The 26,573-nt window shown below is 37.8% G+C and overlaps 2 protein-coding genes across 5 annotated transcripts in view; both read right to left on the bottom strand.

Moving 5' to 3' along the window:
- Window positions 1-655: 655 nt before the first annotated feature.
- sp3 (Sp3 transcription factor) lies at window positions 656-12,801 on the bottom strand. 3 transcript variants are annotated; one of them, XM_005799409.2, is made up of 7 exons: window positions 12,626-12,801; window positions 12,258-12,340; window positions 11,814-11,909; window positions 6,323-7,565; window positions 4,005-4,188; window positions 3,729-3,925; window positions 656-2,479 (listed from the first exon to the last, which is right to left on the bottom strand). In XM_005799409.2, the coding sequence occupies exons 1-7, from the start codon at window positions 12,630-12,632 to the stop codon at window positions 2,190-2,192; spliced, it is 2,100 nt and encodes a 699-aa protein (XP_005799466.1). In that variant the 5' UTR covers window positions 12,633-12,801; the 3' UTR covers window positions 656-2,189. The 3 variants fall into 3 exon arrangements, with proteins under 3 accessions (XP_005799466.1, XP_023193178.1, XP_023193179.1); XM_023337410.1 differs by having other exon boundaries at window positions 12,412-12,801; XM_023337411.1 differs by lacking the exon at window positions 11,814-11,909.
- Window positions 12,802-21,079: 8,278 nt separating this feature from the next.
- LOC102229587 (obg-like ATPase 1) overlaps window positions 21,080-26,573 on the bottom strand; it is a 56,063-nt gene continuing 50,569 nt past the window's right edge. The window contains exon 11 of one of the 2 annotated variants that reach the window (XM_023336950.1): window positions 21,080-23,798. In XM_023336950.1, the coding sequence (XP_023192718.1) occupies window positions 23,568-23,798 (231 nt within the window). In that variant the 3' untranslated portion in view covers window positions 21,080-23,567. Of the gene's footprint in view, window positions 23,803-26,573 lie in introns of both variants that reach the window. The other variant, XM_023336951.1, reaches the window with a different exon arrangement.

Consider the following 26,573-nt stretch of genomic DNA (forward strand, 5'->3'; position numbering starts at 1 on the left):
AGAAAAGAGAAAACAGACGAGTCCTTCTTTTTGGTGCATGACAGACCTCTTTTTCTGAAGTATTTTGTTCCAAATTAAGTGGGGCTTTAAAACGGGTGCTTTTCTCACTGACCCGACCAAGCTTTTCAGAGGTGACCTTTTCGATTATGCTCCTAAACACCACATATGCTAATTTTTCTTAACTCGTTTTTGATTATCATGGGTAGCACTATCAAAGAATAAAAGCCTCATTTTTAAAAACTTACACTATAGATAATAGCAAACGACAGGGAAATTTGGGAACGTTTATTCATTCACCTCTCACGGCTCTTTGAGGTTTGCTGAAAGTCACGAGGCAGTGCTTTGTTCTCCCCCTGACATTTCTGTGTGACATTAACTCGCAGCTAATTGAGGGTCTGCACCTGCTGGTGGCCTCGGTGACTCCCATCTTCATCCTGGCAGCGCTACAAGAGGACGGTCAAGGGGTCAAACATACCTCTCATCCTGCTCCCTTAGCTGCAGTGACATCTACTGGACTGCTACCCCAGGGTGTAGGACGCGCAGGGAAAACGAACACCTTTCCTTACAAGGAAACAGTGAAAGTGTTGAGGAAGAAAAAGGGGCAAAACTTTTGTCACTTTTAGTTAAATTAGCATGAAATAAATCACTCACAGCAGATGGTTGCACTGAGTTATATTAAAAAGGTCAGAATGTTAAAATAAAGCAGAAAGGGCATTGACAGGTTAACAGAAAATATCTGTATTGATGTTATATGCTGACAAGTTTTTTTTTTTTTTTTTTTTTACAGAAGAGTGTAATAAAGATCAACCTTCAGTATCTAGTAAAGAACATTAATATGCTGCAGGTTTTATTTAGCATGTTGGAGAAAACTCCCAAAGAAGCCTGAATGGCCAAAAAAAGGAGAATAGATCAGAAAGAAAAAAGACCAAACTTTCCCACGTCACCATTAAAACCACCACTGAGTGAGCATGTGCATTTCATTTTACAGTTTGGGATCAAACAAGAGATAAAAACATTGTGTAAGATGAAAAAAAAAAACAGGGAATGTAAAACATTTGAAATAAAATGACACTGCTGGGCTTAATAGAGAGTTTCCAACAAAACATTTTAAACCAAGAGGATATAACAAGATTAAAGTGATGAAAACAGTGCTGCTGACAAGTACCACTTTCAATAATCAATTCTTGATATCATGATAGGACCAATGAAAAAAAAAAGGTCAAACTTTTGCAAAACAGTTTGTTATATATATAAAAAAGTGATTTAATACATACACATGGCATGATGACAGCATAGGATGCTGTTTGAAAAATGTGAGACAAAAACTAAACAGAAATATGGACTGAGAAACTATACGGGTGATTTCCTCTACTTGCAGCACGCAGTCAAGTCACCCTGAGTTTGGAGTCAAATTTGGCAAATATCTCCAAAGTAAATGGCTTTGTTTCTTTTAATATTACAACACATCTTTTCTTCCCAAGATTTTTGTTTTTCCAAAAAGGGTACAAAAACATGTGAATTATGCAGAATGGAGCTATTTTAATTTTAGATATCACAAATACACTTTCAATGTTCAAAAGTATGTAAAAAAATTGATTGCTTTTCCATTCTCACCTGCTTAATGTTGTAGGTGTGAATAAATTCTTATATATATATGTAATCTGGATGAACAATAACTTTGGACGCAGGCTGACTGCTAAAAAACAATGCATAATAATAATAATTAAAATATTAAAAACAAAAGAAATCTTTGCATGGGCTTAATAGATTCACTTCAGCTGCATAAAATTTGCTCTGCCGTTGGGTCTGAGCCTCTCTTTAAAAATGACTGAAACATTATCCGGATATAATAGCAACAAAACGTGAGAATATATTTGCTTGACATAGCGATAACGTTTCCCAGAAATACATAATTGACAGATAAGTGAATTTAAACAAAGTGGCATTTAAACTACACAATATTGTACAAAATAAGGCATTTCTTTGTGTATTTACTGCAATGTCTTTTCCACCTTTTAGTCTCCACTTGCTTGTTTTTCCTCTATGGAAACTAAAGATGGGGATGGACTATTTTTGTGGTAAAATATATATTTATATTTATATATAATCTAGAATTTTCCTTCAAAACTTGAATAAAAATGCAAGTTGGAGTATACAGTATGAGAGACGCAGAAGTCCATGGGAGGAAATCACTTCATAACTTCACTGGCGGCGACCGTGGTGACGAGCTGGAGGGGGATCTCTGCGTTGGCCAGTATGTCCTGGGCGTTGTTCGAGCCCTGCTGGATGTTGGTGAGGATGAGGGTGGTTCCGCCCGCCGTGATGATGCTGTCAGAGGAGCCCGCTGACTCCATGGAGGCCACCACGGTGCCACCAGAGTTCACGCCCTTTTTGTTCTGATGGGTCTTAATGTGCTTTGCCAGGTGGTCGCTCCGCATGAAGCGCTTGGAACATTCGGGACAGACGAACTTCTTCTCTCCTATCAGAAAGAAACTAGAGTTAGATGCTCAATATGTCATGGTTGTTCCACCAAATATTGGTTTCTGAACTCTTCCTGAGTTAAAACATCAGTATTGTTGTTTCTGAAAGAATATGAACTTGTTTTCTTTGCATTATTTGAGGTCTGAAAGCACTACATTGCTATCGTTATTTTGACCATTTCTCATTTTTTGCAAATAAATACTAAATAAATGTTTGTTTGGAATTTCGGAGACATGCTGTCAGTAGTTCATATAATAAAAAAAAAATATTTTACTAAAATATATACCTATAATAAGATAAATCAGAGAAACTGATCATTTTAAGTGGTCTCAATTTTTTCCAGAGCTTTATATGCTGTATAATAAATCTAGAAATGGACTAATGCACAGAATGTTGCAATTAATTTTTTACATAAACAATAGGTTGACCAAGCTAGTTAACATATTGTTTTTGTCAGTTTCTTTATTATTTATTTTACACTGGCTGTTATACTGTTAATTGCACTGACTGAACAAATTAAAGTTGTGTTGTTTTTCCATGGTTTACCAAGGTTGTGAAGCTGTTGTTGTATTTAAGTGTGCTGTACTGGTGCAGAGTTATCAAATTAATTTATAATTCAGTATATTTTGTGTTCTTATGCTGAGTTCGATCTGATTGGATCCACATCACACAGTTCATCCTCATTTGTTACCTGGATTGAACAGGATATATTATACAATGAATGTGAAAAAGTTTATTTTTGATTTTTAAAATATATGCTACATTTTTTATCTCTGTTGTCAGATCCATGCACCATCAAGAAGAATGTTTGATATGCAGAAAGCCAATCTGCCAGAGGCAAAACACACAGTTTGAGACGACAACTAAAACAAAATCTTGATGAATAAATATCCTGTTGTAGTTCAGTTGAGAATGCAAACAGCTGAAGGAAATGATGGGATTAAATTCCACCAGGAAGCAGTGGAGAAGATGGCATTATTTTTAAAGGACTTTGTGGTCACTTGTTAGATGTGTATGGTGTGCATGTAATTTAAATCTGAAAAAAAAGAAAAATAGTGATAAAAAAAAAGGCTCATGGAAAAAAAACGCTATTTTCCTCGCCAGTGTCCAGTCCCAGCATTTTAGTCAACAGCGGGACAAAAGCTGAAATTTCTTACGTGACTCAGTTTACGAGCACAAATTAACTAATTTTACAAATTTTATGGATGTTTTCCTGCCGTGCAGAACCAAAAAGAGCAGGTCACCACCTGTGTGTGTTCTCCTGTGCCTCTGCAGCTCGTCGCTGCGTGTGAACCTCTTCCCACAGAACATCCAGCTGCAGACGAAAGGTCGCTCTCCCGAATGCCAGCGCAGGTGTGCTCGCAGGTGCGACGTTTTCCCGTACACCTTCCCACAGCCCACGATGTGGCAGATGTGCTGCTTCTTTTTCCCCGTGCTGGACCCTCTGGCAAACACAGAAAGAGGTACGTTTTAATTCAACCTGGGTCTGAGAACTGCTGAGAGCGCAGGCCTGGTTTTCTTACCTCCCGCCCGACTCTTTGCAGTTGGGACAAGTACACGCTACTCTGCGCAGCCTCTTGCCCTCCTGACCGAGCTGATCCTCTTCCTCTCCCAGCCTGCCGGGGAGGTGAGACAGGTCGTTGGCGTTCAGGGTGGAATCTGCACTCAGCCAGTCTCCAGAGTCCGGCTCTTCCTTTATCCGAATATCTGAAAAGGATGCGTGAAGGATGTTAGTGAACAACTGCCGCAGCAGCTAATGTTCCACCTCATTGACTGAAAGTATTTTAATGATAATCAATAGGCAGTTTGAATAACCAATAGCTGGTTTACGTGTATAGCGGGAGAACTGCAACGTGCTTCATCTGTACATGGGCAATTATCGTGTTGCTTATAGCTTTTAAGAAAAAACGAAATAGGACAGATTTGCAATGATGATGTTTCCAAACCCAGAAAACTGTGTGGTTAGGATTATTTTTACTGCCCCCCCCCCACTTTGTGTTTCGATAAGAGCATAGAAGTATTTTGGCAAATATGATTCAATACTACTATTGCTTTTCTGGTGTACAATTGCACAATTATAATGTAAATAGTTTACGAAAGTAGCTAATTTTCATTATTAAGAGCAGCATTTGTGTTTTTGGGACTCTGACTTTACACAATGACACTATATTGCAAAAGAAACAAAAAACAAAATCCACATCCCCACCCCTATAGTTAACCATTCATCATTTATATGCAGTGCACTAAGTAATGAACTAGATGTTGCCACCTTACGCCTACATTTTGTCTGTTCTCGCCAAGAAATGTTAAATGTGTTTCTGTGTTATCAGAGGAAGGCAAAATAGTTCAGTTTATCTGACCTTGCAAACAGATTTTATCTTGTTGCAACAACGAATATTATATCGTTTAATTTATTAGAATAATGGGTCATTTTGTTGATATTCCCTAGTACGGTTATTTCTGATCCAAACTAGATGCCCAGCTTCACAGCATAATAAAAACAAAGCCTTGTGCCTGTTGATGTACATTGCGGAAAAATTGCCAGTGGCGTAATTACATTATTCTGCCATTAAAACAGGATTAATCAGCACTTCAAACATTTCCCTAGATAAAAGCACACATGAAGAGTGCCATTTGTCCCTGGGCCTCCTCTTTAGGCAATCCCACGATTTTTCTCTAAGATTCAGGTCTGGGAAATGTGTTGATTTGTTCAAATATTCTGTGATGTTACCATGTTGAAAGACTTAATCATGACCGGTTTCCATCTACAGTTTCCTGATTTCGTCATGAATTCTAACATACCTCCCAGCACCTTTGGAGGAGAAACAGACCCAAAGCATCATACATCCTCTGCCATAAGGCATGTTTCTACTAGGGGTGTTAATCTTTTACTATCTCAGGTTTTGATTCTGATTTTTGGGGCCACAATTTGATTTAAAATCGTTTTTTTCATGCAAAACAATTATTTATAACGATTTCTACTGCAATCTATCGGTGTGCAAAAGACAAATTGAGACATTAAAGTATCTTATTCGTGTTTTAAACATTAATCCACGATTAGATGGATTTACTTTTATACTGCATCTACCCTGGTGCTTCAACAAAAAAAGCAACATTTGAGAATTCTTTAACTGAAATGAATGGACAGAACTGCACAAATTAAATCTTACATTATTTTACAGCCGTTTCTATAGAAAAATAAACAAAGTGGGATGAAAATTCTGTTTTTGTTTGGATGCATTCTATATTTACCATATGCTTTCTAAAGAAACTAAAAACCGAAGGTAAGTTTGTCTAAAACAACCTCTTATATTTTGCTGATTTAAAATGGGAGACTGTTTATTTAAATGAGTCATTGTTTCAAAGATTTATCTGCAGACATTTTGTCACACATGAGAAGCACAGGTGTAATTAAAAACATCAGGGATTGTTGTTCTACTCTATTTAAGTGCCCTCACACCCAATGACAGCATGACAGTTTCCTGAACAGTGTTGGACCTGAAGACCAAAGTCACTAAATCATCTATGGTCATTATTTATTGCGATCTTTATATGTAAGCTTTCATTGATGCCATGTGACATTTTTACTTGTCTTTAGAAATGAGATTCATTTAAATGGAGAAAATCTGTCAACAATTAAAACTGTTATTAGTCAGAAAACAACCCTGAAAAGGTAAACTGAATAGTAAAAATAATAATATTTTTATTAAAAAAAAAAAAAAAACATTTTATTGCAGCATTAATTGTAGGTAGACCCATGACAAGGTTTTTTTTGTTTTTTTTTTACTGAAGAGGATTTTTATTTCAATGTTTAGTAATATAAAACAAAGATCTGCTGTACCTCCTGGGGTTGCTGCGTCTCCTCCTCCTTCCTGTTGGCCCACTGAGTTGACCGTCACCGTCTGCAGGTTTGGGATCTGACCGGCACCGATGCTGCCCAGAGACAGGGTCTGGACTGGTGCCAGGGTTATCTGCTGGGGGGGTGACGTTGGCAGCTGGAGGTTCTGGAGATTCTGCACTCCTTGTACCTGAAAGGTCTGCCATTGTATCTGACCCGATGGGGTGACTGTCTGAGCTTGAATGATGAAGGTTCCAGGGTTGATGAGCTGGACATTTTGCAGGTTCTGTCCTCCTGCAGTGACAGACTGAACCATCTGGCCGTTGGTGGTCTGAATGGGCACCTGTTGCAGCTGGATGAGGGGCTGAGCTGAGGAAACCTGGACATTCTGCTCCTGATTCTGTTGGAGGAAGTTTTCTTGGAGAGCAGCACTGGAGTCTGCTTGCTCTGCAGCCACCGATTGTAATGAAGGATCTTGCGTATGGAGACCGGCTTCGTTTGCTGGAACGTGTAGCTGAGAGGAAGACGTTGGCACAAATATCTCAGTATTTGCATTTGAGTTATGTCCCGGTAGAGTCTGTGAGAGGTGATCATCTGTCTTGTTCAAACTCTCCGAGTTATCTCCTGGTTGGTTTGCCATAATCAGCTGGCCATCAGCAGTGACCCCCGTTGCTATAGTCTGAGCGCCCGACAGGCCAAGGGAGTCCAAGTCAACACTGTTAATAGGAAGAAAAGTAATGTTCCCGGGCAGACCCACAGGCACGTTGGTAACAACCTGGCCCTGGTTGTTAAAAGTGGAACCGCCAAATGACACCCCTTGGATGTGCTGGATGCTGCCAGTCTGTGAAATGAGGTTTTGGTTGTTAAGGATGTTTGCAGACGATGCCACATTGAGACTCTGGCTACCATCGGGCAAGATCTGAATCTGCCCTGTGGCGTCCTGAGTCAGAGTTGGTCCCTCCACACCGGAAGTGGAGAAGCTCAGCTGTCCGTCTGCTGTCTGGATCTGAGGAATCACTTGGTACTGAATGTTAGGCACTGAATTGGCAGAGGAGGCGTCTGTGCCAGACGCCACAAAGATTGGCTGACTCTGTAAGTTTTGGAGGGGAAGTACGTACTGTCCATTTGATGTTAATATTCCTTGACTCTGAATCTGTATTATTCCAGAATCATCCTTTGCTGCTGTTGTGGGAGTTAGCACTTCCCATTTCTCAGTCCCAGTAAGCTGAGAAGAAGGCTCTGATGCCTGAGGAAAGAAAAGAAATTAAAAGGTTAGTACAGTTTTTCAAAATGTTCTCTCATGCCATTAAGTAACAAAGCGAAATCAGCGGCAGAAATTTGAAGACCACACCCCAAAATAGCCAGAAATCTTTGCTGACCATCATCAGTTTGACTTTGATCTTCATTTGTTGCATAATCTGCTAATTTATCAATTTTTATGTCAATAGTTTTTTTTTTCCTTTTTCTTCAGAACTGCCTTAGTCCTTAATGGCATAAATCCACCAAGGTAGCAAAAATATTCCTCAGAAATTGTAGTCCATATTGATATAATAGCTTCAGGCAGTTGGTGCTAACTAACAAACCAATCATGTTCAAGGGACCAGTTTGAGCTTTCTAAGGTGATAAATTATCTTAATTTATCATCTTCTAAGTAGACATTGGAAGATGAGGACATCATGGACATGGTCAGCAATAATTAGCTGGTAAGTCGTTGTGCTTTCGCAATGCCGAAGTAGCTCCAAGGGACTTGAAGTATGCCCAAATAATCTACCCCACACCAATATATCACCACCAGCAGCAGCATCAGCACCCTGAAGCATTGATTTAAGGCAGAATGAATCACGCTTGTACTCTCTTATCTCAGGCATTTTATTTTTTTACAAATTGCCACTGCAGTGTGTTAAGACCTGTATTCTGATACTTGTGTTGTAACAACTGAGCTACTGCTGTCTTTCATGTTAAGCCATTCAGTCAATTTCCCTCTGAAATCAACAGGACAGTTTCTATTTAACAAAACAACCCTTACTGTATATTTTCTCCTTTTGGACCTGTCACTGTCAACTGGAGATTTAGCTATTCATAAAAACCCTTTCACATTCAAGTCACTTAAATCCCCTCTCTTCCTTATTCTGATCACTGGTTTTAACTTCAGTAAGACGTCTTCACCATATCTAGATGCCATGTAGTTGGCCGATTCACGATTTGTGTTAATAAGCAATGTGCACCTAATAAAGTGTGTTGTGAGTGTATATTATTGGCACACAAAGCATAAAACAGAACATCTAAAATATTACAGCCTATTAAAAATAGCATCCAAGCTGTCCTTGGTCACGTTTTACAGTAATATTACAATGAGGATCGCATTGCCACATATTGTGTCGTTTTAGCCCAATATGTGTGCAGTTTTGTGTTATTCAATAAAACCAATTTCTGTCAAACAACATACAAACTTGACTCTTCTCACTTGTCTAGATAGTTGCACTTCTTCCAGCACTAAGCTGGAATATACCTGCAGCCGCTCCCCTGACCAGAACAATGAGCTGCTGCTGGAAGTTTGAAACTCTGCTAACATGGTGAATACATTCAGACAAAACCATAAGTGACTTGTAGCCGACAAAACAAATGCAAATATTTTGTTGGGAGGAACGTTCCCTGTAAGACAGCTAGGGACATGCCAAATGATGCCACATGGTAATCTTTAGAGCATTAAGCGAAGGCAACTGGATTTCTTTTAAAACATGACCATCCTGAAGATGTTTCACCTCCAATCCAAAAGGCTTCTTTGGTCTGAAACTTACGCTGGACGTATTGGACTTACAGATCAGACTTAAATAAGAACAATCACATTGATTGGGCAAAACACTAACAAGGCCATGCCACGTGAAACTCTGGCAATGCCATCTATTCAACATTCACATTAAAAATTGTGAATAAAAATTAGAAACGTAATTTCTAATATGATCTAAAACTATGACCATCTTTGACTACACTCCCTATTTAAGACTTATTTATAGGAAATATTTGTTTATATTTAAATGATAGGTAAATAGGTAGAAAAGTGAGGTAGCATTCAAAATTGATTACAAATCAAAACTGTGTAGGTTTATAGTTTGCCAGCACAGGAGGAAATCTTCAAGGATGTCCCAAGAAACATCACTACCTCCTGTGACACAAAGTGGTCAAACGCTGCTGCCAATATCTGCTACCTACGTTCCTTATAGTGGCCTGTATTGACTACACTATCAAGGTTGACGATAATGTCAACGTGAGTCTATAAAATGCTAATTAGTAGAGTAAATTTAATCTAAAGTGAACAGAGGTCTACATCTGAATAAGAACTGTTACAGAAAATAATCTAGACTGACTGGCAACCTATAACTTCTAGTGCCGTAAAAATGTTTTATAATAAATATTTGGTCAATAAAACTTAAGAAAAGCAGATGTGTAATGAAATAAATGTGAAGCAGGTTGTTTATCTCTTTTTATGACTTTTTCTGGTGTGATTTTATAACAGTTTAAAATATTTGGTATATTTATTGTGACGATTAAGACCTAATTTTCCTATCTTTTCAAAGGGTGTTTTGGAGATTTGATACCAATAAGCATCAATGACATGAAGTCCAGACAGGCTCAATAAAGTTCTTACAGCTGCTTTAAAGGGTGTTATTTCCTTCCTATTAGATGTGAGAAATTGGTTCTGAAACTTGAATAGTAGCATGAGCGAACCAGAAAAGAGGAACAGCCTTGATGGCTTTCTCTAAACTGATCATCAAACCTAAATATGTATAAATGTTTAAAAACTTTTAAAATAAACTATATTTTAACTATTCTAAAGTAAAGAAACATGACAAGCTGTTTAATCCTTATTTGTGTTTGTAGGACTAAAGAAAATCTCAGCAGTAACTAGTAAATAATAAACAACCACAAAAGCAAAAAAAGTTAACAGAGAATGTAAAAACAAAATCTGCATAATACTTTTAGCTGCTTATAGAGCTGCTGCACCTCTAGTCCACATCTGAAAGTGATGTTATAATAAAGCGTAAAAAAAGATTTAGTATGAAGTGGGGTTTAGTATTAGTCGACTAGTCGATTCTCTGCAATGACTTTTTTCTGGGCCAGTCGACTAGTCGCAATCGTGTGACAAAACTGATTAATCCAAGGAAATGAAAGAAGGTGAACTAGATGAGTTTGTCAGAAAGTTCAATTTGTATAAAAATGTAAATAATTTACCAAAGAGAAACTGAAAATTTCAGCATAGGCTACCGCAGTAGGGGCGTTGCGTGGTGCAGGGGTCTTCATTGTAAACATGAGGAAAATGTAGGATTCTTTACACATTTGAACAGAAGTAAAGCAACACATGGGGAACAGGCAACAAAGTTTTACTCCATACTCCCAACAACCAGAGAAACCTAAGTCACTGCAACACCTTTTGTGGGATCTTATCAAAAGGACTGAAAACCACAGGACTGTGTCAAAAAAGGCTTTAGCTGTTCTACTGTAATAATATTTTAAAACCTCTGTATACTGTGTTAATGGTAACTACCCATAGTAGTTCTCACAGCTGGACTTTCTGTTGTTTGGGAGAAAAATACAGATGCCCTGCAAAAGAGCAGCTTTTGCAAGCGCATTATAATAAATGTGCCAGGGCACATTTATTATGATATCATAATGGAATGTTGTGATGAGTACATCAGTTATGATCAAACCAAATCTTCTATTTCTTTCTCTTTATTCTTCATCATCCAAAAGAAGAAAGAAAGAGGGAAATCCCCAAGTTTTGCCTTCCTTGGTCAATAAATCTATATCAACTGTAGGCATCAAGAGCACCTGGATGTAACATCCAGGTGGCCAAATATACTAGTGGCATGCAGAGCTCCAAAATAAAAGTAAATTAAGCTAACCAATTAGTCCAACACTTCAACCCCAGCAGCACTTGGTGCACATTAATATTGCAGTGATGGCTGTAACTTGAGACATCTTGCATACCTACTTTAAACAGATGTTTTTTAGTATAAAATCTGCAATCATAACCTTTTAAAACATTGGTATACCTTGATACTTGTAACCAATCGATGACAAGTAGTCACAGCTAGAATTTCTCACAACTGATACTAAAATGCAGTTGCTTTGTAATGTGGCTTTTTAATAACAGAAAAAAATTCTTCTGAGATGTTATGATTGAATTCTGTCAATATCAGTGACAGAACTTTCTACATCTTTTTCATTCTTTTTATCATCATGTCATGATGAGGGATCCTAAAACCTTATTTCCTGTTGTCTGTATCTACACAGTAAGCCATCAACTTAGCATTGCAAACAAACACATTTTTTTTTTGCGATTTTGCACTTAGTGATATTGCAATGATTGGACACATATGTATATACAGCTCTACTTTGAAAAAGCTTATCTAGCTAAATGCCCACCACCAGTTCTGAAGAGCAGCGACTCACTCCAGCTAACACTGAACCAGATGTAGCAGAGGTGCTGACTTACCACATCAGCTGCAGCACCTCTGTTCACCTCTGACGATGGCGACTCAACCTGAGTGCAGGTCGTTGCTAGCAGGTCGAGGGGAGATGGCTGAGCGTCCTACCCCACAACGGGGCAGTTTAAGGGGAAGAAAGTGGGTGGCCATTAGTCAGGGCCACACAGACAGTGACTCATTGCTTCAGAACGAAATGGACTTCATTGTCGCAACGTTGAGCCCCTCAGGCAGCACCTGGGTCCAATCCAGAACCGGTTTAAGCCTTAGGGGAGTTTACGGTCTTTCCCAGTATTAATAAAGGAGGCGGGATTCATGAGGAGTGTTGCCTGAGAGGTTCAAACGAGGGTATGAGACCCCCCTCACTTCCAAGTTTGAAATGTCCGAACTTCAGTACTCATCTCTCGGGTGACAAGACCGCACTAAGCGGTCAAAAAACAAGAGTGAAACCTTACCTGATTGCCCCTGCCTTCATCCTGCTGGATAAAACTGCCCTGACCGCCGTCCATTTCATCCGGTTTCAGCGGCTGTTCTGGGGCTACGAGGTGAAAATAAACTGGAGGTTAGCTCTGTAAAACAGCAGCTGTTGCTAATGTTAGCTATACATACCTGGCAATTACACAGACGGCTTAAAGTGTAGGTGAACAAGCAAGCAAAAACACCAACACATTAATCGGCATTAGACAGCACTATCATTGAAAAAACTACTTAACTGCTCAGGTATACAACGATGATTAACTGTATCACAAATGAGCATCACTGCTAGCCCGAGTTAGCTAGCTAGCTTCCGTAGGGTGAAGAATAATAACAAAAACAAACATACCAGTCATTGCGTGACTTGTCTTTAAACGGAAAGCCTTGATAGTCACAAGGTACTGGGCATGTTGAGCTGATTAAACTGATTGCATACGCACAGAAACAGATAATAACTGACTGATTTATTTCTGGTTTGATTGACGGGCGGTAGGTTACACAAAGGGTGGGGCCTCCACTGTTGACTGCGCCACATACAGGAAGTCCCACCCCTTTACCGAAAGCTGATTGGCTGTTCATTCTCCTCAAACAACTACCATTGGCCAGGCTTACTGTTAGTTATTCTTTGTTAGATCCATATGTTCAGTATTCAAGTGTAGGTGGCAGGGAAGATGGAAGTAACGTTGTTTACCTTTTAGATACGTTCTTCTACCACACATTGTTCATTATTGAAACAAAAAATAATGCTGAAAAAATTATAATGCAATTGTACTGAATAATCCTTTCTTAGTAAGAAAATTGATCAACGTCTGACATGCAAACAAACAAAACACATAGACACAAAATTTAAACAATATAAAACCCCAAATGAAAATAGAAGTTATTAGGTTGTGACAAAAATAGGAACTCTACTTCCTGAAATTTACAGGTGTATTGAGATAAAGCGTACTTGTGAATATTTTTATATTTTATTTGTGCAAGAAATGCTAGAACCTGTGCAGAGAACAACTACAGAAATACAAACAATTTAATCTGGTTGGTTGGGAGCAGTGCTGGTTATGGAGCCTTACTAACATACAGAGGCTCTAGATACTCCTCAAAACCCTCTTAAAATTATGCCAATTACACCAATGAAAATATTTAGAAGCCTTTTCCAGACACATGTGAAATTTACCCAGTGCAATTTAGCTGAAAAAAAACAACAACAGCTTATCTGTTTGTGAGAAAGGTAGAAATTTAAAAAAGTTTAATGACCTGGTTATATTAGTGTGCACACTCTAAAGCAGGGGTGGGCAACTCCGGGCCTCGAGGGCCAGTCTCCTGCAACTTTTAGATGTGTCTCTACTTCAACACACCTGAGTCAAATAATGAGGTTATTAGCAGGACTCTGGAGAACTTAGGAGGTGATTCAGCTGTTGGATTCAAGTGTGTTGGACCAGGGAGACAACTAAGAGTTGCAGGACACCGGCCCTCGAGGACCAGGATTGCCCAACCCTGCTCTAAAGCAAACTATTAAAACATTGTATAATTAAATTTCAACAGTCAGTCTTTTTCAATTCTCACATGGTATTAGTTGTACTAAATCTACTTTAACCTGAAAGAAGTTCAGCTTCATGTTTCTCCCAACAAAAGTTTGTAGAAAGATTTCAGACAGGTCACAGATTATATAGGTTTCTTCTTAGTATTTTGTTTGCACTTTATTATTTTATCAATACTGCTTTTTTGCCTCTTTTAGACTTATCACCCTGTGCGTACTGTGTGTATGTGGGCCACATATTGATTTGGCTCATGTTTGATAGAAGGACCTCATCCATAACAAAAGGCTTACTGTTTGATTTCCCATCGGTAGGCTAAATAATACTTTATTTGGGCTTTGAACAGGTATAAAGACATCTTGTGATGTGTGTCACACTTTTCATTTTTAGCTATTCTGTATCAAATCATTGTGCTGTGTTATGGCAAAAGTATTTTTAAACCCCTGAACTCTTTTGCATTTTGCTCTAAGACTTTTGCTGACTTGTTATAGCCGAAAACATGCCAGGGATTGCTCTGTTATAGCTGCAACCTCTGAGCGAACCTGGATGGATATCTGTTTCCGGAAAGACTGCCCTCTGTCTTGAATGTTTTCCCACTTGTGAATAATCTGTCTCACTGCAAAAAGATTGTCTGGGAATTGTTTGCAAATTGCCTTATAACCCCTGCCAGATTGATGTGCAGCAGAAATCGCTTCTCTATGATCGGTGTTGATGTTTTTTCTCCTCAACATTGTGTGAACACAAACCTGCATGCTCTATTTCAGACACGTTTCTACATTTCTTCTATACTATGACCATCTTTGATTAGCAGTTCCTAGGTGGGTGTTCTCGCTTCTTTTTTAGGTTCTCTAATTGAAAATATGGTTTCAAATGTCATGTTTTTATGCACCTGAAATGACTTACTCAGTGTATGATGTGGTGAATAACTAATAGATTCACCACAATGACTCAGTTACTCATTGGTCAAAGTCTAAAATCTGTATACTGTACTTTAATGTGGTAATGCAATGTTTCTGTGTCCATTTATTTTGATGAAGTGTTTGTTTCGTTTAGCTGAAAAAAGAGAATATTGTTCACAGATAAAGTTACCTAATAAAGTTTGCTCAAGAAACCGTCAATGTAACCCCAGTGATTGAAATTGCCATGTTTAAAAAAAAAAAGATTTACTTATGATGTGTATTCTTCCATAATAATTTGAAAAGTCATGTTAACTTATTAGATGGTTTTTTTTTTTTTTTTTTTTACATATAGGAGTTATTTTTCTCAATATCTTTAGAAAAATACGCGGACAAGACAGAACTAGAGTTTGTATTTAACTTGATTTCTTCCCCTCCATCTGACTGTGCAGATTACGACATTGTGAAAGTGCATTGAAATGAGGGCCTGCATGCTATTGTATCTGCTCCATGGCTGTGATGCTATCAGGACCCCACTTCTGAGTATTATTTGTGGTGTGTCAGTTCCTCACAGTGCGCGACCGCAGTGAGGCTATTTCTTTCCAACCTTCAATTCAAACTTGGCCCATTACAGCCAGACTACAAAAGCACTTTCCGTGCACTCAGGAGCTCACAGTGGTGAATGGTGGATATTTCCAATCACTCTGCTGTCAATCCAAGTGTCAGGTAAACACAGGCCAATGGAAACAGCTTTAGAAATCCTTGCAGCTACGTCTGCCTTGCTCTAGAAGTCCTTGGAAATATATCAACAATTTCTGCAAAGACCTCCAAGTTAAAGGGAAAAGTCAAATATCCTAAAAGCAATACAAATGCAACTCGGTGATGGACGCAGTGGTCTTCACAGACGTGTAACTTTGACCATGTTTGCCTTCAGAGCTGGATAAGTGTTGTCTCCAGCTGGAGCTGCAAACAAAAGAAATGAGAATGCATTGAAAGATCTTGTATTCACCTCATGAGAGGAATCTGAAGTCAACAGAGTTATTTCTGTGCTGGAGATTCTGTGCCAAGACAAGGCAATCCACCTGAATTGACAGATTGGGCAAAGTGAGCATTAATTAGGGAAGTATGTCAGGAGGCCTGCTGAAGTCACTGCATAGATCCACAGGTCAGTTATTAGGACCTGTCAACAGAGTAACTGTATGCTTGAACTTTCCAAATATGATGTTTATGGAAACATAAGGGTGGCAGCGTGATGAGAAAAAAAGTTACAAGCCGCTTTTTTCAAGAAAAAAGACAAAAACTTGTGTCTGGTGAGATTCACCTTTCAGCAGGGCAACAACCTTAAAAATAAGAAAGAAAGAAAAAATAGTTTAATTGACCCAGTCAAAGTCTGACCTAAATCCTTTTGAGGTTCTTTTTTTCCTTTTTGCAAAATCAAACCTAGTACAACACCAAGAGAGACAGAATATAAAATGTTTGCTACAGACATGACTGAATGTACTGAAACAAACAGGACATTCAGAGAATGCTGGTTAAAGAGCACAGCATTAAGGATTTTGTATTACACAAAACTATCACACAAAAAATGTTGACACATATAAGGAAGTCAAGTTTCAACTGGCTATCATGTTGAGAAAATATAATCACAAAATGTAACCATAAATACCCAGAAGAATAAGTTAAATGTATAATAATGTTTCATGCAAAAGGGCAACACACAAAACATACAACACTTTTTGTTTGTGGTCTGAAAACCCAACTACAGTTGATAAAGGCTGTTAATGGCTTTTTCCACAAATAGAAGGGTTAAAATTTCAAGAACAACACAGTGACTTTTAGGGATGTCAGAGATTGCATATTTTGTTTTCAGCAACATGCTCTGTATAATTGGGTTGAAAGTCATGAGTAAATTACACTTCCATTAGAGCACTATTTATTGTAGTATCTTCGTTGCATCATTTATGCAAAATCCTTTGCATGAATTACAAAACAATAACAGTCATAAAAATGGCCCTGTCAGCTGCTTCAACCTGTGATCCGAAGAAAGCAAAATCCGACAAAACCCAGCAAAGAACAAAAAATGGGCCCTAATTGTTCATCAGTCAGGACTACGAGATCCAAAATAGTTTTAAAATTTTATTCAAAGATGTGATGAAGCACAGAAAATATGTTTGAGTACAACTAATAAATTACATTATGTTTTTCTCGAAGTTATTGACATTTTTCATCTTTAATATTTTTTTGTTTTTGAATAAAAATTAATAATGTATTATGTTGTGTTACTATTTTCAATTAATTGATCTAACTTTCCCAAAGATATAAAGAGTTTCTTTGAGGATAAGTGATACATGGTGGAAAAACAGCCTGAAAAATCATCTTTCTTTAAGATAAATATTCACTATATATCATCCAGTTACATTACTAAGTACTTTGACCTTGTCATGTTAGACAGTAAATATTTGTTATTATTGTTATCTGTAAAGCGCTTCTAATTGTGCTGACAATCCTAAAGGTTTTTCCATGCATGCTCAAGGCCTCATGTGGCAGGAAGGGCTGGAATTAGACAGATTTTCTCTCAGTTGCCAGGTGATGATTCTTGCTGCTGAACCACAGCTTTAGAATGAGATAAAAAAGATAAACATTGTCATTAAATGAACAATTGGCAATTATCAGACAATTAAAATATGCTATGCAGAGGTTTAAAGTATAAAAAATGAATGGTTCTAATAGTTTTAAACAAATTAAGGAATATATATATTTATAAATATGTATTACATATTATATTTATGTAATACAAATATAATTATGTATTTTTTCAAAATTTAGTATATTAGTTTAGGGCCTTCAGCATACTGTAGCTGTTCCCTGCTCTCCGCTTCAGGTACCCTGATCTCGACTTTTAAATATATAATTTTTTAAAGTATAATTTAAATAATAATCTTTAATGCTGAAAAAGATTTTGTCCTCTCGGATCGCAACGGCTGGATTATTATGCACTTGGTTGTACAGTTACAGATATTGAAGTTGCTGCTGTATTTTGTGTTTAAGCACAATAGCAGAGATGGCTTATCTGAAATAATAATGGGAAGTTAGAACTCTAGAAAGGCCACATTATGCCTAATATGCATATTTTATGCAATAGGATAAGTTTATAAGGGTATGTTAAAATAAAAAAAATCTCTCACTCATTTTTTGGTATTTAACAAACAGACACGATTTCTTTAAATGTGTTGACATTGTATAACTGTGGTATAAAATGACTTGAGTCACAATCAACAGTTAAAAATACCCCACCCATGTAAGTTAGATGTCACCTGCTTAAGTTATGAACTAAGTAATTAATTAGGTTATTTTTCATAATTAATATAAGTATTACAATCTAATTATAGCTTAAAAACATTTCAGATTAATTGATTAAACTTGGAGAAATACTCAGTTAATAATATTAATAAGAAATAGATTTTAGTTAAACACTGATAACAAAACATAGAAAATAAATGGCAAAAAGTAGAAACCAAACTTCAGTGTAAAATCTAATGATGCCTTGCGAAGCTCAGCTGTTTATGTCATTCCTTTCACTCAGCACTGCATCAACAAAGTGTCATCCTCTTGACAGCGTGAACAATAAATCAAAGCAGTTCGCTGTATCATGGTGGTACAACATAAGGGAGGGGAAATTGCTGCATAAGCTGTCCTATATGAACATTTTACTGTTATTTTTGTCACATCATGGTGCCATTTTGACTATGCGCAGCATATAGTGTCAGGCAGGAAATCACACAATAACAACAATTACAGCATGGCTTTTATTGTCATCCAAAATAGAGATAATTTCTTCTTTGTAATGATACACTGCAGTGTGTTTGCTGCAACCATCAGATTTCCCAACACAATCCCCTGTGCATAGTTACAGCTCTGAAAAATGCCGCATGTTTATTCGTTAAAACTCATACATCCTTTTTTTTTTTATTCTTCAAAGGCTGTTGGTGAGAGTGCAGCATGATTTACGACAGCAGGCCGCGGTCTATTTTGTTGGGTGTGTGTTTTAAAAGCAAGCTTTCCACTCTTTGCTCTTTTTGGTTTGATGCCACTGTGGTTTGCTTCGGGCCAGAGTGGCACCACTTGATTGATGGCACTGACAGAAGATTTCTTGCAGAGATTCTGTCACGTTTCCTGGTTTATGAGTCCTGCAGCTCGGATTTTTTAAATCCACCTGATAATGACCACGAATGGCAACATGCACGCCTCTTTTCTTAATGGTGTCGCGTTCAAATGTTCGTTTGATATAAGAACAATGATGTCACAACAACAGACGGGACACAAAATCCTTTTCTGAATCCTTAAATCTTCCCTTTCATGTGACAGGAAAATTGCTGCTATCAAAGCTTGAAACATCATGTTGGGGATTGAACAAGGGATTTTTTTGCATGATGTTTTGATTCTAAATAGCTTTATTACTCGCACTGAAGAGATTTATAGGCACTTTATGAAAAACAAAATTCTCCTCGAACCAGACCACTGGGAAGAACTCATCAATTTCTGAGCCTCAAAATTGCAGCAGATGAATAATCTTCTGTGTGGGGTTTAGGTTGGCCAACACCACTGCCATCCCAAGAAGAATGCAAGAGCAGTTTTTGTCTCAAGCCCCCATTGTGATCTCCAGAGGATTTGAATGGTTTCACTTAAAAAACTGTCCGCTGAAGCTCGTTGAGGGAGTATATATGAGGGCTCTAAGTGTTGGGTCCCTCCTTTGTGTGCTGCGTGGAGTTTGAGTGATTAAAATCAGTGGTTAACACAAAGCAAAATAAGGCCAGTGGTTTATGATACACATATGTTCCTCCGCATTGCTTTTAAAATAAGCCCAATGAACACCCTCCTATATTTTGCCACTGATCTCAGACCTCAAAGACTGTAATCCACCTTATTTCCATGACAAACACCATGCTTTCTGCTGCCTCCGCAAAACATCCCATCCAAAAGTTGGATATGCAACACATTTCCTGCAAAATGACCATTTTTATTCAATCTTTTCGTCCCCATCAAATGGCCATTTTCTTTTGCTACACTCTTAATGCTTACGAGATATTCAGCAAAGCACTGCTGATCTACAGCTCTTTTGTCCGGACTCCCGCCGAGAACACAATCTTACTCCGAAGTAGCTCGGGCTGCAGCGGCGCAATTCCATCAGCATAAATGCTTCACAAACACTTACACACAAAGTATAGGGGCGAGAAAAACACTACTTCAGACAACAGGAATCGTTTTCTGGCTGCACTGCCGGATTGTGCAGACATCTATTTTCATGCTATATCGAGTGTTCTGAAATGTGAATTTTTTTTTTTGCAAGAAAATGCTCTGTGAATTAGTGCTTCGTTTTGTTTTGTTAATATGCATTCTCTTCCAGAACCACATAGTTCACAATAAATCAAAGCAGTTCGCTGTATCATGGTGGTACAACAGAAGGGAGGGGAAATTGCTGCATAAGCCGCTGCATAACCACATAGTTCAGGAGAAGAACTGTAAACCCATGAAAAACCTCATCCCGGAATGAAGAGGGACTCAAGTGTTGTGTTCAATGGTTCAGATCTGCTTCCCAGGTTAGGTCAAAGGTCAAGAAGAATCACTGATGAATTCTTAGGTTAGGTCAAAGGTCAAGAATACGGTGGCCCTGAGGTGCAAAGCACAACAACATTAACGAAGCACAATTACAAATTCAAAAACAAGAATCACTGATGAATTCTTTTTATGAAGCCACAGCTAAAAGAAATGACAATTTATGCATGCAAGGGTTTGTTTGTGACTCTTAGCAGTTCTAGTAAAGTGTTTTGAACAATTTAGTTTTGTAAGAAATTTTCTGAACCTTGATTTTACTTAATTGGTCTTTAAAAAAACACCTGTTCTGCCACACTCCAGAAAGTTCCAAAACATTAAGGCTCTGATAGGTTGTCGTTGATCATGATTGACAGGCAGACCAGCCAATCACAGTCCAAACAAGTCTACAAGGCGAAGTCCAGCGAAGTTGTGGTATTTTTCCACACAGAGAGTAGATCAAATAAATAAACTGAACTTCAAGTCAAAAAGAAACAGCAACATCAAAGCTTCTGCTGTGTTGAGTATACTTTATGAATTTCTACAAGCATCTAATATCCAGTTTAAATCGTTTTACAAAACATGTTGATTCCTGAATATTCATTTAAATTCCGGGGAGATATTAATATAGATTTATTGCAATTCAACAAAGGCTTTTCCCAAAAGATAAAACCAAAAAAAAAAAAAAAGAAAGCTTTTTTTTTATTTCAATAAACAAAATGAAAATTGAAATTAAATGACAAAAAAAAGCAAAAAAAAAAAAAAGATTGATTGTCATTACACCAATCAGATCCCTGTATAGAAGCTGACCAGATTTTTGGAACGTTTTCACTGATGTTTTGGTGATTCTTCTTGGGTGATTAAATTCAAATCTTTGAGGGAGAAAGGCCTCTGAGCCGTCACTGTAGCCTTTAGCTCCCCTTAAAGATTTCCCATCACATTCAAGTAAAGACTGTTTGTCACGCCAAAAGGCTAATATTACATTTGCATTAAGATTATTTGAAAGCCTTAATCTGGCAGGGGTATGAATACTTTGTGTTTTAATTTTAAATATTGAGCAATACATATACAATCAATTTTACAGTACAGCCAGTTGAAGAAAAATAGTGCAACATATTTCTTCAAGTGTTTTTATGGTTGTTGTTGCCATTATTTGCGGTGTAGTACACAGACTGGAGGTTTCAGTGGGAAAGAAAAATCTCTACCATGTGGAAGCATGCTTGGTATAAAAAGTTGATCCTGTAAAACTCACAGATATTCAGATACCACACAGCAATAGAGTTAGTTAGTCAGTTAGCTAGTTCAAGTTAGCTGCATGAACCTATAAAGATATATGATTTTATTTTAATTTTTCTTCAAATTTTATGTTTTCCATTTTTAGTTTTCTAAATTTGATGCTATATGTGTAAAGTCTTGAGGATAAAAAACCTCTTAAAATATTCTTAAGGCACATTTCACAATGTGTTTTTTGGTTTTACTTTATTGGGAATAGCATTACAACTGGGTTCTACCTCACTTACAAACAATTATGTGCAGGATGCATTTTTTTTTTTTGTATTGTAAGATATGTGATCCCCTTGAAGTTTCAAAACAGCCTTAAATGGTTTTTTGGAAAGCTGCCACAAAACTCCGCCCAAAAAATTATGCCCTGCTGGCCTTGGAGCTCAAACTATGAGTGACTTAGTTTTCTTATCCTTTGGGCCAGCTCTGGTTTCAGGGAAAAGATAGAGTGCACACATTCAGTGAAAGGTTAGTTCAATCTGTTTGGAAATACTAATTCAAAATGACCACTTCCTTTTGGCAAAAAGCACCTGCATCCTCCATGTGCCCTTCCAAAATCAGCATCACTTAACAGACTTAATTATAATTGTCCCCTCTACACTACAGTCAATGTCAGCTGTGTCTTTTAATTCTCTAATCAGTGGTCGGCAGGACCGCTATCGCCATCCCCATGCAGCTCTCCGCTCAATACAGACATCCCTAAACACACACAGGCTGGTTTTTGTCAAATGTTTTATTGAGTGTAGACATCTGGCCTACTGTAAAACATGCATTATCTGCAGGAGGGGGAGCAGAGCAGGTGGTATTGTCTCCACTGTCAGCTGTGTCAGAGCTGGCACCCGTGATGGAGATTAATGAAGTATCTGGAGAGTAATATGCTCCTTAAAATGCTGCTACAATTTGGAGGGGGCTGGGGGATCCCTGATGCTGATCTTAAATAGAGAATCTGTCACAGTTTACAGAACCTCTGTTTTGGCTCTCAACGTGGGGAACCAAAACTTAAGAAGAGGCACTTCAGTGCCAACAGACAGTTTTGACACCCCTTCGCTTTGGTTCTAAAATAGATTAGAGTTTTAATTTTCCCCACACATCTACACACATTACCCAATGAATATTGGAAAAATCAGCCATTAAGATAGATGTAAAAAATAATCAAGTGTTTCTTGCCCATTGCTGAGTATTTGTTCAAAGCATTTTTAGTGAGACTCAAGTCTTTACTGGACTGTCTCTATAAGCTTGGTACACCTGCTTTGAGTATCTATCATTATTATTGGCAGATCCTTTTAAGCTCAGACATGTTTGGATCAATTTTTAAAACCATTTTTAGATCATTTATCTAAGACGTTCACTTAGATTTAAGTCCAGCTCTGACTGGGCCACTCAAGGACATTCACAGTATGGTCTGAAACCATTCCTTTGTTATCTTGGCAGTGTCCGTTGGTGGATTCTTGTGTTGGCAGATGAATTGTTGACAAAGTCTGAGCTTCAGGACTCTCTGGAGAAGGCTTTCTTGAAGAACCTCTGTGTATTTGTCTCCCAGTTACTGCTGTCGAAAAAAGTTCCCTCATTTATCAGTTTCTTCAGCCAGCCAGATCTTCAAACAGCATTTTTCTTTATGTACAGTGGTGATGAAATGTCTTCATTTCCTTCTCCAGATTTGTGCCTTGCTTGGTTTCTGCTCCAATATCCACTGTCATCTGTGAGAGCTCTTACAGACCAAATGGGTTACTTTTCAAATTCTGTTCAGTCGACTGAATTTTACCACAGGCTTGTCAAGTTGAAGAAACATCTCAAACAAAATCAGTGGAAATTAGATGCAGATCTCCATTTTGACTGTGACTTCAAAGGGTGTGAATCCTTACTTTCCTATTAAGCTTAAATATGACAATTTTTAGAAAATGTACAAAAATGTCTGACAATGTATTTTATTTGTCTTAACAGGGCATTCTGAGTAGATTTATTTAAAAAGAAAACTTTACACACACCATTTTCAGAATAAGTTTAAGGACACGTGGAAAAAGTGAAGGGGTGTGAATACTTTCTGGTGGCACTGCATGTACGGGGCCCAAAAGGAAATCAAGCATAAAATCAGTTGTGTAAACAATAATAATATTCTTCCTAAGTCACTTTTTCTTTGGTGCATTTGGTGCGTTGAATTTGAAAAAAATGATGTCTCCATCCTCAACCGTGTAGTTTCTTCCCTGCTGTCTGTATTTCCCAGCTGCCTGAAAGAAATTCAAAGAAAGATTAAATAAGATAACAACAAGCACAGCTACTGTAAGTCTATTACACTAACTACATTAACTATTTAGCCTAATACATGATGCATTGTGGTATTAAACTGTGTTTGCCATAGGCGCTCCCAGAAAGCTTTTAAAGCGGTGAAGAGGCACACCAAAAAACATTTTAAAAAATCACAATCAACACACAGTGGAAAACAAAAAAGTACATGGGCATTAAAAAAATGATCAAACAAATAACAAATAAATGACTGTCTGGCCAGGGAGAGGACAGTTGGGTGGGCAGGAAAAATTTGTAGGGGTGGCCATTGCCCCCAAGCACACCCCTGGGTAGCGCCACTGTCATTCATGTATATCAAACATGCAAACACACCCCCCCACTGAATCACACACACAGAAATGCATGCATGTTTTGCGCGTGGGGGTGCCTGAATTCCCACTGAGCGAGTAATCCTCTCGTCTGCCCATTTGAGCTTCATGTGCACAGGCACAAAATGTTAATAAGTCTTTGATTACAGCGATGTGAAACTTCTCAAGGAAACTAAATAAGTTCTAACATTTCTTTTGTGTACTGTAAGTGTTTGTTCTCCTTCCCTGCAAACTCAAAAATAATTGACTTGAAGTGCTAACACAGACAGGTTTATCCATTCTGGTTCTGCACGGTGCACAATTAATTAGAGGAATCAATGTCCCTTTAAAAGGCTCAGGAGACCATTTAATCCAAGCTCAATACCACCAGAAACACAGGATGGAGAGGCAGACAGGAAAAAAAAAATCAATGGCTATTTGTGATTCCTGAGTATGTATTAAACCCGACACATCTAACTGGTTCATTTGCACTTGAAAGCAGCCATCTGGAGCGGCAAGCTTGGCTTAAGCAGATATGATTACTAATAATGTGATATCCCCGTACTCTGGCGCTATTCATGCAGCCTATTCCCACAACTGGCATTAAATAGCATGGACCTTAATGCCGCAGTCAGAGACGCTCCATGTTCTTCTGAGGCTCAAAAAGGGATTAAAGTGAGAGCAAGCAGTGAGGACCTGACACTCAGATCTCAACCCCGGATAACAATGGTGAAACCCCCCCAGAGACCAACACGATTCACTCTCAGTTAGCAGCTTATTGGGGGTGTGGACAATACACTGCCACTGCATTAAATACAAAAAAAAAATTATTTAAAAAAAGAGGATTGAATACTAAAGAGGTTTAAAATGTTTTTTAGTGCTCCCTTCCTCACTGGTCTCCACGGGCCTTTTGTGCCACCATAATTACATTAGCTGAGTCTGTAAGTGGGCGCAAGGATTCGATGCTGCTGATAAAGAGATCACGCCAGCATGGCTTACGGCTGCGGATGGCGAGGTTTATGCTGAGCAAAGTTAGTCACTTCTGCTTTCATTTAATGAAGCCACAATTTAACGGAGGTTTGTTTAATCAGAAAAAAAAACATTCTGCTGCATTAATGTGTTAATTTCATATTCTATACTTTCAGCTTGCAGATTAGAAATTCATGCTCAACCTAAACATTAGAAACATTTGTAATTTTGTTTTGAAGAAATTGAATTTAATTTAAAAAATCCCATGTCTTGTAAAATGATTACAAACCCTATTGAGACTTAATTACATCACAACCAGGATCTTCATTGTATTTAGCCAGGATTTTATGTATCAGTGGAAGAAAAGAGGATTTTTAATGTTTATACCCAATAAAGGAATAAAACGTGTATTTAATTTCCTGTTTTTGTATTTAATCTCGATTTTCTTTACTCCTTAAGAAAATCCAGGGCAACCAACTGCCTTCACCGGATTAATAAATAAAGACATTTAAGCTACATTTAAATCCCGATTATCTACGATGGCCTCAGCAGTTTGTTAGAGAAGAATACAGATCAAACATAATTTTATTCTTGGTTATGTATGCACATGTTTTCTCTGTCCTCTGATTGCTTGTTTTTTTGTTTTTAAAAACATGTTTGAAATAAATAAATCAAAAAGGTCACAGCAGACAGGTCAAGAATAAAGTTGTGGACAAGTTTAAAGCAGTGTTAGTTTATAATTCCCAGCTTGGCATCACTGCAAACCTGTCTAAACATCTGAAGTTTGGCCCAAACCATAGAAAACATTACAGAAATCTGGCCAGATGAAACTGAAACTGAACCGCTTAATGCGTTTACATTTGAAAACGAACCCTACACCTCGACTCTGCACATTATTCTCATGGCGAAACATGGTAGAATGATTCAGCTCAAAGCAAATTCAAGCGTTAGAATGGTCTAGTTAAAACCCAGACCTAAATCTAATTGAGAGTTTGAGACTTAAAAGCTGATTTTCAGGTGGTCGCATTGAATTTTGCTTAGTGCTGTGAGAGACACCAGATTTTAATAAAAAAAACAATTACCAGATGCAACGTCCTTCCACACCACAAGTATGCACTGGTCTATCAAATGAAATCCCAGTTTATTTTGTTGGTTATTGTGGTTGAAATGTGACAAAAAAAATGTAATAATTCAGTAGGTGTGAAAATTTAGTAATGCACTGTATCTTATTGCATTTAACATGAGGCTGCACACAAACAGCTAAAAGGTCAAAACAAAGGCAGATAGACATAACTAAGACATGCAAGTCATATTCTGCGCTACCCATCCATGAAGCAGTCCTTATTTGAGGAATTTTACACTTTATTGAACTTGCCACTTTATATCACTGTCACATGCCTACAGTTGGGGACTTGGCGCGGGAGAGCTCTAACAGCACA

This window comes from Xiphophorus maculatus, chromosome 7 (assembly GCF_002775205.1).
Source record: "Xiphophorus maculatus strain JP 163 A chromosome 7, X_maculatus-5.0-male, whole genome shotgun sequence".
Classification (NCBI taxonomy): Eukaryota; Metazoa; Chordata; class Actinopteri; order Cyprinodontiformes; family Poeciliidae; genus Xiphophorus; species Xiphophorus maculatus.